We start from the raw sequence: 21,214 nt of genomic DNA, 5'->3' as shown, positions 1-21,214 counted from the left end.
AACGATTGTGTGCAAACAGTTACAGACTAACAATGGCTTGATTTCCAATGTGGAATGTTTCCTGAATGGCCAAAATGTAGACTACTACAATCAAGATCTCTGCCAAACAATCCATTGGAGAGGAAAATGTGTCATATTGAAGGATGAATACACAGAGAACAGCAATCATCAACACAGAGTTTCATGGATGCAGCTAGATTTTCAAGGTGATATTTAAAACTTTAAGACTTCATCTCATAACATAAATAAATAAAATTTAAAATAATACAAGTCAACTATTTATCTGTAAACCTAATATACAAATCCAAAACTAGATAAGTCTTAATTATTCACATTCATTCTGTAATGAGCTTCATAATGCAGTTATGATCAATATCATGTCAGATTTATGGACTTGACTGCATGAGAATTCATTCTAAAATCTATCCACAACATATGATATAGATCACATAGAGCAATCAACTGAAAATGAAACTCATCTGCCTATATACACTCACTAAATCATGACACCATTCATAACAAGAACAAAGTAGTTATCTTGTTTCTCACTAATGAACCATGAAGCAGACCAATATGGAGTACAAAGCTATCTGTAAGCACTTTAAGAATGTTTCCTTAATTAACACCAGTAGTTGTAGCAGAGAATGGCATACCAAGCATGGTCAACATTTCAATAATCTAGGTAAACATGTTTTGAGTGATACAATTCTTGGAATAGTATTGGGTAAGCTAGAGAAGGAAGAAAGACCAGTAATGTGTTTGGATTATGTTTCAACTGAGGTGACAAAAAACTTGTATGCATAGACCAGGCTTGGTGTTCTAGTAACATAAGAACACAACCTGGTCAACTTTCATGCAGTAAACTAAGAGATTATGCAAAAAAAGAAATGCCTAAAGTAGAGTTTAAAATATGCTACCTCAACATTCAGGGTCCGGCAGATAAAAACTTAATAGTCAACGAATTTTCAAATGAAAATGTGGTAGATATTCTACGTTTAAGTGAAAGGAAACAAAAGAAAAATTCGGAGTAGGTATTAAAATTCATGGAGAAGAAGTAAAAACTTTGAGGTTCGCCAATGACATTGTAATTCTGTCAGAGACAGCAAAGGACTTGGAAGAGCAGTTGAACGGAATGGACAGTGTCTTGAAAGGAAGATATAAGATGAACATCAACAAAAGCAAAACGAGGATAATGGAATGCAGTCAAATTAAATCAGGTGATGCTGAGGGGATTAGATTAGGAAATGAGACACTTAAAGTAGTAAAGGAGTTTTGCTATTTAGGGAGTAAAATAACTGATGATGGTCGAAGTAGAGAGGATATAAAATGTAGACTGGCAATGGCAAGGAAATCGTTTCTGAAGAAGAGAAATTTGTTAACATCGAGTATAGATTTAAGTGTCAGGAAGTCGTTTCTGAAAGTATTTGTATGGAGTGTAGCCATGTATGGAAGTGAAACATGGACGATAACTAGTTTGGACAAGAAGAGACTAGAAGCTTTCGAAATGTGGTGCTACAGAAGAATGCTGAAGATAAGGTGGGTAGATCACGTAACTAATGAGGAGGTATTGAATAGGATTGGGGAGAAGAGAAGTTTGTGGCACAACTTGACTAGAAGAAGGGATCGGTTGGTAGGACATGTTTTGAGGCATCAAGGGATCACAAATTTAGCATTGGAGGGCAGCGTGGAGGGTAAAAATCGTAGAGGGAGACCAAGAGATGAATACACTAAGCAGATTCAGAAGGATGTAGGTTGCAGTAGGTACTGGGAGATGAAGAAGCTTGCACAGGATAGAGTAGCATGGAGAGCTGCATCAAACCAGTCTCAGGACTGAAGACCACAACAACAACAAGTGAACATTTTTGTAAAGAGGATGAGCTTGGGTACAAAGAATTGGACGATTACACACTACTTAGTTGCTCTTGCAGAAAACAGCACTTAAGTGGTGGGGTAGCAATATATACAAAAACACCTCTTGCACCAAACTGTGGCAGGACAGATCTCAATACCCTTTATGACAAAATGCATTTTGAAATATCAGGTCTAGTAACTGAGAGTCTTAAGCTTATGGTAGTAGAAGTGTAAGGCCACCTAGTGGTGACCCCCATATCTTTCTGGAGAAACCGAAGGAACTCTTACTGTACATATGTATACCGAAATGGAGAAAATACAATATTGTCATTGGAGGGGATATCAATTCACGTTTTGATGTCCTGCAGGACAGAAAAACTGTGACAGAGCTCAAAAATGTGCTTCAGCAAGTTAACCTGTACTATGTTAACTGCATATGTACTAGAGGCTCATCCTGTCTAGACAATATATTTACAAATATTAAGAGAGCTTGTATGCCCACTGATGTAATCAGCTTCCGTTTCTCAGACCATGATGCAGTATATCTTAGTCTTAATAATGTAACTTCAGACTGCACCAAGCCAGAATCTAAAATTGTGATTACTAGACCAGTGAGCAGAGAGAGGATGGATAAGTTTAGACATGCCCTCACTTATTTCAGTTGGGACACACATTTTATTAGACTTCAACACTGTTCAGCTGATATTGTTTTCACCAGGTTTTTCTCCATATTTTTAAATATATTTGAAAATAACATCCCTCTGAAAAAATGTACAGTGAATATTAGTATTAATTACAGGAAAAGGAAAACGAAGGAATGGTATACTCCACAGTTAGGGCAACTGAAAAATACTGTTATGCTGTATTCTTCTAGTCTGTACAAAACCAGTAAATCAGAACTGTGTAAAGAACTGTATGCTAAAGCTAAATACAAGTATAGGAAAGTAATAAATGAAGCAAAGAAACTGTTTAACATAGTAAACATTGAAAAAATCTAACAACAAATGCAAAAAGGCCTGGAGTGTAATAAACTCCATTGCACACACTAAACACCATTCCCCAGAAGAATTTAATAAATATTGCATTCAGTCCATTGAAGAAATTAGTAGTTCAATACACAAAGCCCCTGAAAAAGCACTTAGCATTATGGATAGCTGCTTTGAAAAGCTTCCCCCAAGCACCTTCACTTTCACAGAAGTGAGCCCAAATAATATCCTAAAAATTTCAAACCTTCAGTTAGTGTTGATTACTATGATATGCCATGTAATTTGTTGAAAGATGTTATTGATTGTGTGATTTATCCTTTAACTTTTTGTGTTAACAAAAGCCTAGTTGAAAGTAAGTTCTCCGACATATTAAAAATTTCTATAGTTGTGCCCATATATAAAAAAGGGGAAAAGAACTGTCCCGCTAGTTACAGACCTATATCCATAACCCCAGTTTTTTCAAAAATTTTAGAAACAATTATGTATGAGCAAGTTAGTGTCTGCTTGGGTAAACTAAATATAATTAGTGATAAACAGTTTCGATTTAGGAAAGGCAAATCCACAACGGATGCAATGGATGCCCTCGTAAAAGTAGTCCTAGATGTGTTCGAGGCTAGGGACTATGCCCAGGCTATATTTTTTGACCTGAGCAGAGCCTTTGACTGTGTAGAGCAGTACACTGTGCTGAATAAGCTAGTTTACTATGGTTTTGATGACAACAGTATAAATATGTTCAGGTCTTTTCTAGAGAAGTGTCAACAAGTTGTGTGCATTGGTAAGGAGAAATCGAATTTGGTTAATGTTACGAGTGCCTCAAGGGTTGGTGCTTGGACCTTTACTGTTTATACTAATGATTAATGACCTGCCCTTGTTCATGAATTCTCACACAATATTGCATGCTGATGACACAACTTTTCTACATAAATGCTCTGATCTAGGTACACTGAAAACACTGATCGACAATACCCTTGCTCAGTCCTCAATATGGTTCAAAGCTAATGGCTTCTTACTAAATGAAAACAAAACCCAGACACTTTACTTTAGCCTCAAAGAGATTCCTAACTACCAAGAATTAGAAACTGTTAAATTTTTAGGTGTTACTATTGACAATAAATTGACATGGGAACCACAAATTAAAAATATATTGGCTAGGCTTTCAAGAAGTATTTATCTAATTAGAAATTTAAAAAGACACGTTCCCAATGACTATGTGAGATCAGCATATTTTGCCTTCTTCCAAAGCATCATCTCTTATAGAATCTTACTGTGGGGTAATAGCTGTCATGTAAATGACATTTTGAAACTTCCTGGCAGATTAAAACTGTGTACCCAACCGAGACTCGAACTCGGGACCTTTGCCTTTCGCGGGCAAGTGCTCTACCATCTGAGCTACCGAAGCACGACTCACGCCCAGTACTCACAGCTTTACTTCTGCCAGTGTACCTAGATCAGAGCTTTTAAGTAGAAAAGTTGTGTCATCAGCATGCAATATAGTGTGAGTACCGGGCGTGAATCGTGCTTCGGTAGCTCAGATGGTAGAGCACTTGCCCGCGAAAGGCAAAGGTCCCGAGTTCGAGTCTCTGTCAGGCACACAGTTTTAATCTGCCAGGAAGATTCATATCAGCGCACACTCTGCTGCAGAGTGAAAATCTCATTCTGGAAATGACATTTTACTTTTACAGAAGAAAGTAGTAAGAATAATAACGTGTTCTGATAAAACAGAACATTGTAAACCTCTGTTTAATAAATTGCAGTGTCTTACAGTAGTAAACTTATTCATCTACAATGTTTTATTGTACATTAGAAACAATGTCTCTAATTTTGTGTTGAGAAGTGATATTGATAGCAATAATACTAGAAACAGAACATCTGTAGATGTGCCATATCATAGCTTATCAAAATGGCTCTGAGCACTATGGGACTCAACTGCTGAGGTCATTAGTCCCCTAGAACTTAGAACTAGTTAAACCTAACTAACCTTCGGTGGCAGGAGGAACAAGACTTCTGGTCAGGTGACTACAGGGTTATAAACACAAAATCAAATAGGGGTAATGCAGGAGTAGGTTTAATAATGAATAGGAAAATAGGAATGCGGGTAAGCTACTACAAACAGCATAGTGAACGCATTATTGTGGCCAAGATAGATACGAAGCCCACACCTACTACAGTAGTACAAGTTTATATGCCAACTAGCTCTGCAGATGACGAAGAAATTGAAGAAATGTATGATGAAATAAAAGAAATTATTCAGATTGTGAAGGGAGACGAAAATTTAATAGTCATGGGTGACTGGAATTCGAGTGTAGGAAAAGGGAGAGAAGGAAACATAGTAGGTGAATATGGATTGGGGGACAGAAATGAAAGAGGAAGCCGCCTGGTAGAATTTTGCACAGAGCACAACATAATCATAGCTATCACTTGGTTTAAGAATCATGAAAGAAGGTTGTATACATGGAAGAACCCTGGAGATACTAAAAGGTATCAGATAGATTATATAATGGTAAGACAGAGATTTAGGAACCATGTTTTAAATTGTAAGACATTTCCAGGGGCAGATGTGGACTCTGACCACAATCTATTGGTTATGACCTGTAGATTAAAACTGAAGAAACTGCAAAAAGGTGGGAATTTAAGGAGATGGGACCTGGATAAACTAAAAGAACCAGAGGTTGTACAGAGATTCAGGGAGAGCATAAGGGAGCAATTGACAGGAATGGGGGAAATAAATACAGTAGAAGAAGAATGGGTAGCTTTGAGGGATGAAGTAGTGAAGGCAGCAGAGGATCATGTAGGTAAAAAGACTAGGGCTAGTAGAAATCCTTGGGTAACAGAAGAAATATTGAATTTAATTGATGAAAGGAGAAAATATAAAAATGCAGTAAGTGAAACAGGCAAAAAGGAATACAAACGTCTCAAAAATGAGATCGACAGGAAGTGCAAAATGGCTAAACAGGGATGGCTAGAGGACAAATGTAAGGACGTAGAGGCCTATCTCACTGGGGGTAAGATAGATACCGCCTACAGGAAAATTAAACAGACCTTTGGAGATAAGAGAACGACTTGTATGAATATCAAGAGCTCAGATGGAAACCCAGTTCTAAGCAAAGAAGGGAAAGCAGAAAGGTGGAAGGAGTATATAGAGGGTCTATACAAGGGCGATGTACTTGAGGACAATATTATGGAAATGGAAGAGGATGTAGATGAAGATGAAATGGGAGATATGATACTGCGTGAAGAGTTTGACAGAGCACTGAAAGACCTGAGTCGAAACAAGGCCCCTGGAGTAGACAACATTCCATTGGAACTACTGACGGCCTTGGGAGAGCCAGTCCTGACAAAACTCTACCATCTGGTGAGCAAGATGTATGAAACAGGCGAAATACCCTCAGACTTCAAGAAGAATATAATAATTCCAATCCCAAAGAAAGCAGGTGTTGACAGATGTGAAAATTACCGAACTATCAGCTTAATAAGTCACAGCTGCAAAATACTAACACGAATTCTTTACAGACGAATGGAAAAACTAGTAGAAGCCAACCTCGGGGAAGATCAGTTTGGATTCCGTAGAAACACTGGAACACGTGAGGCAATACTGACCTTACGACTTATCTTAGAAGAAAGATTAAGGAAAGGCAAACCTACGTTTCTAGCATTTGTAGACTTAGAGAAAGCTTTTGACAATGTTGACTGGAATACTCTCTTTCAAATTCTAAAGGTGGCAGGGGTAAAATACAGGGAGCGAAAGGCTATTTACAATTTGTACAGAAACCAGATGGCAGTTATAAGAGTCGAGGGACATGAAAGGGAAGCAGTGGTTGGGAAGGGAGTAAGACAGGGTTGTAGCCTCTCCCCGATGTTGTTCAATCTGTATATTGAGCAAGCAGTAAAGGAAACAAAAGAAAAATTCGGAGTAGGTATTAAAATTCATGGAGAAGAAATAAAACTTTGAGGTTCGCTGATGACATTGTAATTCTGTCAGAGACAGCAAAGGACTTGGAAGAGCAGTTGAATGGAATGGACAGTGTCTTGAAAGGAGGATATAAGATGAACATCAACAAAAGCAAAACAAGGATAATGGAATGTAGTCTAACTAAGTCGGGTGATGCTGAGGGAATTAGATTAGGAAATGAGGCACTTAAAGTAGTAAAGGAGTTTTGCTATTTGGGGAGCAAAATAACTGATGATGGTCGAAGTAGAGAGGATATAAAATGTAGGCTGGCAATGGCAAGGAAAGCGTTTCTGAAGAAGAGAAATTTGCTAACATCCAGTATTGATTTAAGTGTCAGGAAGTCATTTCTGAAAGTATTCGTATGGAGTGTAGCCATGTATGGAAGTGAAACATGGACGATAAATAGTTTGGACAAGAAGAGAATAGAAGCTTTCGAAATGTGGTGCTACAGAAGAATGCTGAAGATTAGATGGGTAGATCACATAACTAATGAGGAAGTATTGAACAGGATTGGGGAGAAGAGAAGTTTGTGGCACAACTTGACCAGAAGAAGGGATCGGTTGGTAGGACATGTTCTGAGGCATCAAGGGATCACCAATTTAGTATTGGAGGGCAGCGTGGAGGGTAAAAATCGTAGAGGGAGACCAAGAGATGAATACACTAAGCAGATTCAGAAGGATGTAGGTTGCAGTAGGTACTGGGAGATGAAAAAGCTTGCACAGGATAGAGTAGCATGGAGAGCTGCATCAGACCAGTCTCAGGACTGAAGACCACAACAACAACAACAACCTAAGGACATCACAAACATCCATGCCCGAGGCAGGATTCGAACCTGCGACCGTAGCGGTCTTGCGGTTCCAGACTGCAGCGCCTTTAACCGCACGGCCACTTCGGCCGGCATAGCTTATCAAAATTGCAGAACTCCTACCTAGTTCTTGAACTAAGGATGTTAAATAGACTAAGTGTTGACTTTAAAGAACTGCCTGTAAATATTTTTAAAGCTAAATTATACAAGCTACTAGTAAACAATCCATTTTATACCATTGATGAATTTTTTGAAGATGAACATACTGCATTCTAATGTGTACCTATTTTATGTAAACCAATTTACATCTATATAGTAGTTAATGTAGAAATATATGCTCTTGACTTTGTCTATTGCTGTAATCAGCCAAATGACAATAAAATTATTATTATTATTATTATTATTATGATAACGCTTTTACAAGATGGATGGTTACAAAATAACCTTTCACAGACTGTCTATCTCATTTGCTGTTACTGAAGAATCCATATTTATTCCGAAACAGTTTGCTAGTTCCTCACTATACAATATAATGGTATATTTAGCTGCTAAGTGATTCAGTGACCTCCCATATCTGACAGTAATTTTTTTGACTTTATTGTTTCCAGCCCTCTATTATTTGTACATACTGACACAATTATTTTGTTCAGTATCAAATATAAGGCACTTAGTTATGTCTAGTACACTACTGGCCATTAAAATTGCTACACCACAAAGATGACGTGCTACAGGCATGAAATTTAACTGACAGGAAGAAGATGCTGTGATATGCAAATGATTAGCTTTTCAGAGTATTCACACAAGGTTGGCACTGGTGGCGACACCTACAACATGCTGACATGAGGAAAGTTTCCAACCGATTTCTCATACACAAACAGCAGTTGACCGGTGTTTCCTGGTGAAACGTTGTTGTGATGCCTTGTGTAAGGAGGAGAAACGCGTACCATCACGTTTCTGACTTTGATAAAGGTCGGATTGTAGCCTATCATGATTGTGGTTTATCGTATCGCGACATTGCTGCTCACGTTGGTCAAGATCCAATGACTGTTAGCAGAATATGGAATCGGTGGGTTCAAGAGGGTAATACGGAACACTGTGCTGGATCCCAATGGCCTCGTATCACTGGCAGTCAAGATGACAGGCATCTTATCTGCATGGCTGTAATGGATCGTGCATCCATGTCTCGATCCCTGAGTCAACAGATGGGGACGTTTGCAAGACAACAACCATCTGCAGGAACAGTTTGACGGTGTTTGCAGCAGCATGAACTATCAGCTCGGAGACCATGGTTGCGGTTACCCTTGATGCTGCATCACAGACAGGAGCGCCTGTGATGGTGTACTCAACAACGAACCTGGGTGCCCGAATGGAAAAACGTCATTTTTTCAGATGAATCCAGGTTCTGTTTACAGCTTCATGATGGCTGCATCCATGTTTGGCGACATTGTAGTGAACGCACATTGGAAGTGTGTATTCGTCATTGCCATACTGGCATATCACCAGGCATGATGGTATGGGGTGGCATTGGTTACACGTCTTGGTCACCTCTTGTACGCATTGACGGCACTTTGAACAGTGGATGTTACATTTCAGATGTGTTACGAGCCGTGGCTCTATCCTTCATTCGATCCCTGCGAAACCCTACATTTCAGTAGGATAATGCACGACCGCATGTTGCAGATCCTGTATGGGCCTTTCTGGATACAGAAAATGTTCAACTGCTGCCCTGGTCAGCACATTCTCCAGATCTCTCACCAATTGAAAACGTCTGGTCAAGGGTGGTCGAGCAACTGACTCGTCACAATACGCCAGTCACTACTCTTGATAAACTGTGGTATCGTGTTGAAGCTGCATGGGCAGCTGTACCTGTACACGCCATCCAAGCTCTGTTTGACTCAATGCCCAGGCGTATCAAGGCCGTTATTACAGCCAGAGGCGGTTGTTCTGGGTACTGATTTCTCAGGATCTATGCACCCAAATTGCGTGAAAATGTAATCACATGTCAGTTCTAGTATAATATATCTGTCCAATGAATACCTGTTTATCATCTGCATTTCTTCTTGGTGTAGCAATTTTAAAGGCCAGTAGTGTATTTGCAAACATTTTAAGCATACAGTTATTTAAAAAATGTACATGGGTATTGATGAAGCTGGAAGAAAACAAATGCTTACATAATAACAGTGTTGCTCTGCTGCCAAACTCAAAGCTGTCTTCCCATCTTCATCACATGATTTGTAATCTCCACCTGCTGCCAGCAACTCCTGTACCACATACCTCATGTCATAATGATAGCGAAAGGTTAAGAGTCCTCTGTGTACTGGTGTCTGTCCCTTCTTATCAACTGAGTGTGTGAATTCTGGACATTTCTCCCACAAGAATCTAAAATTGTCCATATTTGCCAGTGTTCTGTGAAGTGCAGTCCTTCCAAGCACATCCTTTATTGAAAGATCAGCACCAGCATCAACAAGAAGACTTATAGCCTGCAAAAGGCAGAAAGACCATTTAAATATCTTGTGGAAGTAAATATAGTAAATGAACACTTCACTAACATTATTTTTAAGTGTATTGTCATCCAAATACAGACGACATACTGATGCATATGACATATTGAAACACATCAGGTTAGTAGCCATCAGGTTGCCCATCATAGTATGTTTTACTGCTTGCCACACTCCTTCAGGTGGTGCTATGATTCAGCTGAATCACCGCTGATAACTCATGACAGTAGTTGAAAGTTCACACAGAACATTTTTTAACTCTGTTTTGTTTAGTGCTAAAAGAATGTTACATCAGCATTAGGAAGTGCTTTTTCAATGTATGTGCAATGGGTTTCATTTAAAAATACATCAGCATAATCAAATAAACAAAACTGGCTTATTTTTGTGTGCCAAATTGACATGTTTCAAGTGGTGCATCAGGCTGGGAACTCATCTGATATGAACAAGAACCTAAGCACCTTTGTGTGTGTGAACAGTGCACATTAACTGAAAAACATTACAGTTAATATCAGTACTGAAGTTATAAAAGCAGAGGTGTAACAGAGCAGAGAAAATGGAAAATCTGAACTATGCTACAGGCAGTTCCAATGTGAGGGATGATGTGAGCATGGCACTGATCAGCAGATTTACAGTGTACTTGAGCAAAAGATGGCATTCCATACTCTATTCTGAATGCAACAGGATCTCTCAACTATCAAGGATCTCTCAACTATCGTATCACAGCTGTGACTTGCATGTGTAGGAGCATAAAAATTTCATAGGTTAGGAACAAACAGTGGCTGTATTGAAAATAAGTATCAACATGGATGTAGGTATGGTAATGGAAAGTTCTGGCAGAACATAAATAATTTAGGAATAAAAGTAACAACTCACCAAATAGTAAGTGCAATGATTCATCAACAGGCAATAAACAACACCAACAAACACACACACACACACACACACACACACACACACACTCTCTCTCTCTCTCTCTCTCTCTCTCTCTCTCTCTCTCTCTCTGTGGTGTCACAAGGCTTAGGCCTGTCCCAACCCTCATTAAATCAACCAAGACTTATACGAATAACTGTAAGAACAGTTATTATTATTATGTTCTTTAAGTTTGTTTTTGGGTTTTCAGAAATACTGTGGGAAGAAAGTTTATTTATGTTGCAGATAATGTGGAAGACGTGGCCCAACGATCACCACGAAAATTCAACGTAGCGGCAAGTGGGCCAGGAATAAAATGAATGCTGCAAACTACCGCGAGCCATGGAAGAGCCTGGGCCGTGAGGGCATCGAGCTTCCTAGGTCGTTGTTGGACAACGTCAAAGGAAGAGATATTCTGCTTTCTCTTTGCAAACAGATCAATTGAGTCTTGAAAGGTTCATGTAAAACGTATAGGCGGGTGAAACATTAGGTGGGACCCGATGCCTGTAATACTTCCACAGTTATTAAAAAGATGTTAAACGGCAAAACCAATAGTTCATCATTTACATAGATAAAAAGTAGTAAAGGTATAGGAAAGGAAGAGTTGTGGGGTCAGAACGAAAAGTGATACATCGCTCAGCTACGAAGGAGGACGTAAACTGTGGGCGTTACGTGGTGAAAACAAATCAACTAATAAAATAGTAATTACCCTCTTGTTTTGCCATCTGCCTCCTTAAAATTAATTTTTTAATTTTTGAATTAATTACCATGAACATACCGGTACATGAGTATAATCTGCATTTTCATAAAAGAGAAAGGTTGGCCCTCAGTTTTAAAGAATATAACAACAGATATCATTTTGTGCTTAGTTTTAAGTATGTAATTGATTTTCTAATTTATTTCGTTTGCATCCTTATGTTTGTTAATTCCATGATTTAAACAAATAATTCGGACTAAACCTTGTAGTAGAAGAAACTGTTAAAAAGAACCAATTTTTTGATATAGTCAGTTAATTCAATGAGTTAAGTTTTAATTGTTATTTCTGTAAATTTAACTTCAAACAATGTGTAGTTTCAGTACCTATAATTGTGAAGATATATAAGGGCCAGATTTTTGGTCCCAAGACAGTCAGTCCATGGCTGAGTTTCTGACGAGAAACCTGTGTCAGTTAGAACAACAACAATGCTTCAACTTAACTGTGAAATAAGTGTTACACAATTAGGCAATGTGTTAAAAGATTGTCAGTGTCTGCTCCGAACATACCTGATTATTCTGAAAGAACTATGAACTTTGTGGTTAGGTTTTTACTGCTCTTAGATGTTAGATAGTAAACTATTGTAGCAGTATGTGGAGGTTCGCCTATAATGAGGCTTATCAAAAGTTAAACAATAATACACTGGCCATATAACTATGTATTATTGGGGGATTGTGAACAGTGAAGGTAAAGTACTGTGAAACGCAAATGTACGCCTGTTGGCTACATCATTTAAAGTAGTCAGTGTTGTACTTCCACACCCCATCTTTCAGCCAATGTAGCAACGCAGTAAGTCAACACCGAGGACAATCAGCTAAGAACTAAAGTAGGCAACCATCACAACACCTACAATCCAGCTGCCATCCACACAGTGGCGAACCACAGGCTGCTGCCCTTCCAAGGTGCCTGCAATTTAACTATAGCACATCAAGCGTGCAGCAGCCACTTTGTACATGGAGGGTGCTCCACTGTACAGCTTTATGGGAGGCCACTCAACTACTCTCCAGTGAGTCAACAATGGGTGTACACAGTTACAGCCCTCTGGGCTTACAACAGTTGGAGCCTACAACCTTGCATCATGTCCAAACCACTGAGTCATCATGAGTGCATCAACATGGGCTTTGCCTACATCAGTGATATCCCGTTAGGACAGACAGTGTACTTAATGTAATGATTACATTAGCATAACAGGGCAGCTCATCCATTCAAGTAATTGTCATTGTGTTTAGTGTCAACCTCATATCAGATCAGGGTAATTTTTTAGTTATATGAATTCTGAACTTGCTTTCTGTTGAACTAGCTTAAAGGTACTACAAAAATAAAATTCCACTGTCCTTTGGCTACCTGGGCACATCTGTTCATTAGTAGTGTTTATCACCCACAATAGTGACATAAAGGGGCAATGAGAGTAAACTTTTCTACGAAAGTGACTTCAGTTCCAGGACTTCATTCCCAGTGTCTTTGTGCTCAACTGGGTAGCCTTCCTCTCAGTGTTCATGTGCGCTCCACACATGTGTTTTTCATGGTACTGCCCTACATTCAAACATAGACCAATTGTTGTTGCTGTTCATTTTGGCTTACCTGACATTTGTGAGTACCTTCCTTACATTCTGGGTCATGTTGGTAAATTGGTCTCCTAAATGTTATTTCTGAGTGGCCAGTGGTCATTGCACATCTCATGTTTTCACATTCATTGTTCATGCTTTTTTCTGTGGGAGACAGTGCTTTGTGTGAATTATATACTATGTACTGCTTGCTCGTCAGTTGATGGGCCAAACTTCTCATTTGTGTGTGCACTATATTTGCTCTATCATATTCAGTGATCACATGTTATATTATTTGCTTATTTTGCCTTGTTTCTGTCTAGTGATGGGGCAAGTTCTTTCGTTTTATCATCAATGTTTTGGGGCTTTGAACAGTTAGATGCTTGCACTGTTATTTGCACCCATACCACTTCTTTTGCTTTTGCTATAAATGTTGAGAACAGTTCATACCAATGCAGGTCTGACTAGATGTGTACATGTGTTGCATTAGGTGGGCTGCATAGACACAAAGCTTCACTTGAGTTTGGGTTCACTATTCCTTTTGTGTTTTTCAAGGTGTAAATGTCCATGTCAAACCAACATTCAAGTGAGAAATTTAGTCAGTGGTAGCAGCTGATAGTTCAGAATTAGTTGATGTTGAGATTGTGTGTTTGTGAGGGCAGATACTCTATGCATCAATTTTCAGTCAAGACATTGCAGATCTTGGACATTACTTGAAAATGCCTCCTCCAACTGTGTCAGAAGCATCAGACATATGGCGGGAATAAAAGACAAAGGTTGATTGAATGTGGTGATGATATATTCTTGTGAATCAGACAATAGAAAATCACAGATGGAATGTAACAATATTATGAAAAGGATAGTTGCCACTCACCATACAGGGGGGATGCGGAGTCGTAGATTGGCACAACAAAAAGGCTGTCATGAAGTACACACAAACACAAACACAACTCATGCACACATTATTGGAGTCTCTGGCAGCTGAAGCTACACTGCGAGCAGCAGCAGCAGCAGCAGCAGTGCATGATGGGAGAGGCAACTGGGTGGGGGTAAGGAGGAGGCTGGGGCGGAGGTGGGGGATGGCAAAGGGCTGCTGAGGAGCAAGCAAAGACGAGGTGGAGAGAGGGTAGGATAGCTAGGTACAGTAGGGAGGTTAGATGGAGGCCATGGGAGAGGTGAGAGGAGTAGTGGAGAAGGAGAGAAGTAAAAAGACTGGGTGTGTTGGTGGAATAGAGAGCTATATAGTGCAGGAATGGGAGCAGGGAAGGGGCTGGATGGGTGAGGACAATGACTAACGAAGGCTGATAGTGGTGTCTTTCTGTGCTGCAGGGAGAGTTCCCATCTGCACAGTTCAGAAAAGTTGGTGTTGGTACAAAGAATCCATACGGCACAGGCCATGAAGCAGTCATTGAAATGAAGAATGTAGTGTTGGGCGGTGTGCTCAGCAACAGGGTAGTCCAGTTGTTTCTTAGCCACAGTTTCTTCGGTGGCTGTTCATGTGGACAGACAGTTTGTTGTTAGTCATGGCCACATTTCCTTGTAAAAGTTTTTCTAATTGAACTTCTGGACTTCATTTCATGAGACTGTAATGTGACTGCTGTCAGGGTCATTTGACTATTACTTACAAAAAGAAGTATGTTACTACTTAAATGACAAGGTGGTACTCATCTGATCTCACTGCAGACTTACAGGCTGGTGCATTTGTAGTGTGTCATAGTTTCTGGAATATTCCTGCTTTTGTATTCACACATGGAGTATTGTAACTCAATGAAATTAACGTAAAATGTAGAGATCAACCAATACAGAAAGTTGAAGACACAAAATTCCTGGGTGCTTACATAGACAGTAAATGTAATTGGTCAGTTCACATTCTTCATCTATGTAAAAAACTTAGCTCGGCAACATTTGCATTACGGGTAATTTCTTCAGTGGCTGAAGTTGACACTATTCAGGTTGCCTACTTTGGCTACTTCCACTCATTGATGTCATATGCTATCATATTCTGGGGGAACCAACCACTTGCAAAAAAAGTTTTCACCATCCAAAAAAAAGCAATCAGAATAATGTGTGGGGTCCATCAAAGACACTCTTGCAGGCACTTGTTTCGGAAGATAGGTATCCTAACAACTGCCTCACAGTATATTTTTTCCTTGCTGACCTTTGTGTGCAAAAATTATTCCATCTGCCAAGACAACAGTAAATTCCATGGTTATAACACCAGAAACAAAAACAATCTACATTTAGAAATGAAACGTCTCACTCTGGTACAAAAAGGAGTTTCCTACTCCAGCATTAAGCTGTTCAATGCTCTACCACTACATATCAAATGTGTTCATACAGAACTGCCAAAATTTAAACAAGTTCTCAAAGATTACCTGACAGAGAAATCTTATTATACTGTGGATGAATACCTGAAAGAAAATGTATACCATCACTAAACTTATTGTGTCTAGAAGTAGTTCAATTGATTTTATTGTGCATTTGGGCATTAGCGCACTTTTTGTAACAACAGATTGGCCGTACATGTATTTACTCTTGTAGGCCTAATATCTGATTTAACTTTATGCTCTTATCTTTAACCTTTATTTAAAACTCCTTTTTCTGTCAAATGGTAGTTATGTTATCTAGCTGACATTGTATCTGTTATTGTATTTATAGTACATCTTACTTAAACTATGTACAATTTGCCATTGAATTGCCCTTGTATTTATTGTAAGTTTAAATTGAAACCTGTACAATTTGACACGTTCCATATCCTTGTGATTGACTCACTAACTGGATCTACGGAACAAGAAATAAATAAATAAAATGAATAAGTTTCTGTACAAGAGGAAACCCATCAGTCAATTTAACTGGTATTATTTGCTCATTTGCTTTAGCTGAACTGGCACCTGAACTGCCACTGACTAAGCATGTCAGTTGTTGTTGTTGTAGTCTTCAGTCCTGAGACTGGTTTGATGCAGCTCTCCATGCTACTCTATCCTGTGCAAGCTTCTTCATCTCCCAGTACCTACTGCAGCCTACTTCCTTTTGAATCTGCTTAGTGTATTCATCTCTTGGTCTCCCTCTATGATTTTTACCCTCCACGCTGCCCTCCAATGCTAAATTGGTGATCCCTTGATGCCTCAGAACATGTCCTACCAACAAATCCCTTCTTCTTGTCAAGTTGTGCCACAAGCTCCTCTTCTCCCCAATTCTATTCAATACCTCCTCATTAGTTATGTGATCTACCCACCTAATCTTCAGCATTCTTCTGTAGCACCACATTTCAAAAGCTTCTATCCTCTTTTTGTCTAAACTGTTTATCGTCCACGTTTCACTTCCATACATAGCTACACTCCATACAAATACTTTCAGAAACGACTTCCTGACATTTAAATCTATACTAGATGTTAACAAATTTCTCTTCTTCAGAAACACTTTTCTTGCCATTGCCAGTCTACATTTTATATCCTCTCTACTTCGAGCATCATCAGTTATTTTGCTCCCCAAATAGCAAAACTCCTTTACTACTTTAAGTGGTTCATTTCCTAATCTAATTCCCTCAGCATCACCCGACTTAATTCGACTACATTCCATTATCCTCGTTTTGCTTTTGTTGATGTTCATTTTATAACCTCCTTTCAAGACACTGTCCATTCCGTTCAACTGCTCTTCCAAGTCCTTTGCTGTCTCTGACAGAATTACAATGTCATCGGCGAACCTCAAAGTTTTTATTTCTTCTCCATGGATTTTAATACCTACTCTGAACTTTTCTTTTGTTTCCTTTATTGCTTGCTCAACATACAGATTGAATAACATCAGGGACAGGCTACAACCCTGTCTCACTCCCTTCCCAACCACTGCTTCCCTTTCATACACCTCGACTCTAATAACTGCCATCTGCTTTCTGTACAAATTGTAAATAGCCTTTCGCTCCCTGTATTTTACCCCTGCCACCTTCAGAATTTGAAAGAGAGTATTCCAATCAACATTGTCAAAAGCTTTCTCTAAGTCTACAAATGCTAGAAACGTAGGTTTGCCTTTTCTTAATCTTTCTTCTAAGATAAGTCGTAGGGTCAGTATTGCCTCATGTGTTCCAACATTTCTACGGAATCCAAACTGATCTTCCCCGAGGTTGGCTTCTACTAGTTTTTCCATTCGTCTGTAAAGAATTCGCGTTAGTATTTTGCAGCTGTGACTTATTAAACTTATAGTTCGGTAATTTTCACATCTGTCAACACCTTCTTTCTTTGGGATTGGAATTATAATATTCTTCTTGAAGTCTGAGGGTATTTCGCCTGTCTCATAAATCTTGCTCACCAGATGGTAGAGTTTTGTCAGGACTGACTCTCCCAAGGCTGTCAGTAGCTCTAATGGAATGCTGTCTACTCTGGGGGCCTTGTTTCGACTCAGGTCCTTCAGTGCTCTGTCAAACTCTTCACGCAGTATCATATCTCCCATTTCATCTTCATCTACATCCTCTTCCATTTCCATAATATTGTCCTCAAGTGCATCACCCTTGTATAGACCCTCTATATACTCCTTCCACCTTTCTGCTTCCCTTCTTTGCTTAGAACTGGGTTTCCATTAAAGCTCTTAATATTCATGCAAGTGGTTCTCCTTTCTCCAAAGGTCGCTTTAATTTTCCTGTAGGCCGTATCTATCTTACGCCTAGTGAGATAAGGCTCTACATCCTTACATTTGTTCTCTAGCCATCCCTGTTTAGCCATTTTGCACTTCCTGTCGATCTCATTTTTGATATGTTTGTATTCCTTTTTGCCTGCTTCATTTACTGCATTTTTATATTCTCTCCTTTCATCAATTAAATTCAATATTTCTTCTGTCACCCAAGGGTTTCTGCTAGCCCTCATCTTTTTACCTATTTGATCCTCTGCTGCCTTCACTATTTCATCCCTCAAAGCTACCCATTCTTCTTCTACTGTATTTCTTTCCCCCATTCCTGTCAATTGTTCCCTTATGCTCTCCCTGAAACTCTGTACAACCTCTGGTTCTTTCAGTTTATCCAGGTCCCATCTCCTTAATTTCCCACCTTTTTGCAGTTCCTTCAGTTTTAATCTACAATTCATAACCAATAGATTGTGGTCAGAGTACACATCTGCCCCTGGAAATGTCTTACAATTTAAAACATGGTTCCTAAATCTCTGTCTTACCATTATATAATCTATCTGATACCTTTTAGTATCTCCACAGGATTCCTCCATGTATATAACCTTCATTTATGATTCTTGAACCAAGTGTTAGCATGTCAGTTATGGGTCCAGAATATACAACAGTTTCTCCACATTGTTACTCAATTTTTTCAGCGTGTGGCAGCAGTTCCACTTCAACAGCAGGAATACCACCACAGTTTCTGCATCAGGTATAGCCATTACAGTGTACCTTTGAGCTTCTTTTCCAGCAACTCACCCATCCCATTATTGCCACAGTCCAGGCATAGATGACGCAGCCTGGCCTCTGGCTCCTGCAGAGTCTGATGACATCTTGGATTCATGGCCCACTTCCTCCAGGCCTCTGAATTTCCTCTTGATTCTGGCCTCCTCCAGCTGCAAAAACTCCTACACTGCCTCCTTATTGCCAGTGTCACCACCCGACCAAGCACCTCTTCAGGTTCCAATAGCTCCACAGGTTCCAGTGGCACTGGTGCCCTGACTGCCAGCCCTCACACCACTGGCCCTCATGCCACCAACCCTCACGCCACCAGCCCACCTGATACCCTCCTCCTTTGGACCCTCTGCTGTGTTTCCTTTGCCCTCGACCCTTGTCCCCTTTGTGAACTCTTCCTCTGTATCTGATGGTGGTGTCTTTCTGTGCTCTTCCTATTCTGCCGACCACAGCTCATCACCTCCACACCATATGCCCTGCGTTACACCTCCTTTCTGTCTGTTGCCAATTTTCAACCCACATTCTTGGAGACCTGCTTCCTCTCCCAGCCATCTTCCATTCCGATTGTGAGCCACACTCGCCTAATGCAATTGCTTTCTTTTCTAATAGGTAACTTTGCAGTATGCATCATGCCTTCTCCTCAATCCTGCATTGCACAGCACTATCCTGGTCACTGCCACTGGATATCTTCGGACATAATTGTCTTCTGTGACCTCCGAGGCTTTTAACTGCCTGCAGGGTACTTACCTCTTATTTTTTGGAGGCACCTTCGACTGGATTTCAGTTGAATTTCCCCAGCACTTCTGTTCTCTGATCTTGGAGTTCCACCACTGGCCTGGCCACACAATGTCACATCACAGTGCTGTAGTGCTTTGAGAATTTCGAGGTAACACTTGGCTCTCTACCATCCCGTACACCCGATATTATAATGACAAGGGTGAGACAGCTGTTTTACTGTGCCACACATACCTGTGTGTGCAGGAGGGACAGCTGTCATGAGAAGCCAGGAGCTGCATCAGATGAGCAGCCCTGACAAGCAGTGGCCTCGTATGCCGTGGAAGCCGTATGTCAGGTCCAAGGAGTAATCACGGGATACTCTTTGACAGTGAAATAGCAGTGACTGTTGGGAACAAATGAGATATGTTTTATCTAGAGACTCATATAGACTCTGTTGTTTGACTTGCTAGGAGCAAGAAATGTTTTAACAGGGATTATTAAAACCTAAAGAGAATGTAATGTCATATTTTAAGTATTAATGTTTTTCTGACGGGGTTGATTTGTGAGAATTGGAAACGCATGTGAAACTTATGTACTTGTTGTATTGTGAAGAAGAAAATACAACCAAGTTGATATGAAATTATTCAGAGATTAGGAGATCATTTCCAAAGTAGAGAAGTAGTTCAGTATAATTCCCCAAACCAGAACGAAATCTTTGGAGAAGAAGCATTGTGGAGATCGACGCAGCCATCTACCTTGAGAAGAGGATCAGCTGCACACAGTACATAAGTCAACTATGAGATATGTGTGAGTCTTGCACACCAGTACCACACAGTCTCCTGCCATCAGGAAAATGCTAGAATGCGGTGACCCAAGTGACAGGACCCGAAGAAAGTGGGAATTTGTTTTGGAGAAAATTGAGATAAGAAAAAGTTGAGAGTTGCCGTAGCAACCCATGATAACAAGACAAAGAAGTTGGTACACAAGATTTGATCAAGAAGATTTGCATGTGAGGAGGAAACAATCCTCACACACGCAGTAACCAGCCGACGCTGACGCAGTCGCAGTAACGTGCCATCGTTGCTGGTGGCTGTTTGAGTTGCCGACTTCATGCCAGCCAACAATACACCGATGCCGCGACCAGCATTTGACGCTGTCGGCGCCTGTGCAATTCACCGGTGCCATTTCTATATCTCACTGACGCAGCTTACAATCCTATGCTGGGTGAGCTCAAGATAATAACTATTTGAATGTAAACTAGGGTGGTCATTATTTGCAGAGGTGATTTTTTTAATGATCACAAGACTGCGGAAAGGCTACGACTATGGAGAAGGAACAACAACCTACAGAAACTGTAGAACCAACCATGGCAATGACAGTGACTAAGGTCATGCCAGATTGGACTGAAGTAGCAAATTTAACTAAGGGACTAAGCCTGAAGTTAGTCTCAGTGAATACTCAGTTAAATACTAAGTTAGATGTACAGATACAAGAACTAAGTGACGAAAATGCTTCATTGAGAGATGAACTGAGTGTGGATTTAAGCCTTAAGTTAGATTCGGTGAATACCCAATTAAATAGTGAATCAGATGCTCAGAGTGAAATTTTAAGTAATCAAAGTGAGACCCTGAATAGCCAAGCAGCAAATATTGTTTTATTAAAGACTGAATTTGACTCTTTTAAATAATAAGGTAGAAAATCTGAAGGTAAATTTAAAGAGTGAACTCGCTAGTTCTTTGAATACTCGTGTTAATCAACTATTTTCTGAATTTAACCAAAAACAGGGTGAGCAACTTCAAAAGTTAACTAAAAAATT

The 21,214-nt window shown here is 39.8% G+C and overlaps 1 protein-coding gene across 1 annotated transcript in view; it reads right to left on the bottom strand.

The window, feature by feature from the left end:
- Positions 1 to 21,214, bottom strand: part of LOC126419408 (serine/threonine-protein phosphatase 6 regulatory ankyrin repeat subunit C-like) — a 372,581-nt gene that overhangs the window by 244,509 nt on the left and 106,858 nt on the right. Inside the window, exon 6 of the mRNA XM_050086600.1 lies at positions 9,763 to 10,071. Coding sequence (XP_049942557.1) covers positions 9,763 to 10,071 — 309 coding nt within the window. The remainder of the gene's footprint in view (positions 1 to 9,762; positions 10,072 to 21,214) is intronic.

Source organism: Schistocerca serialis, chromosome 1 (genome assembly GCF_023864345.2).
Source record: "Schistocerca serialis cubense isolate TAMUIC-IGC-003099 chromosome 1, iqSchSeri2.2, whole genome shotgun sequence".
Taxonomy (NCBI): Eukaryota; Metazoa; Arthropoda; class Insecta; order Orthoptera; family Acrididae; genus Schistocerca; species Schistocerca serialis.
This window is presented reverse-complemented; position numbering and strand designations above follow the sequence as displayed.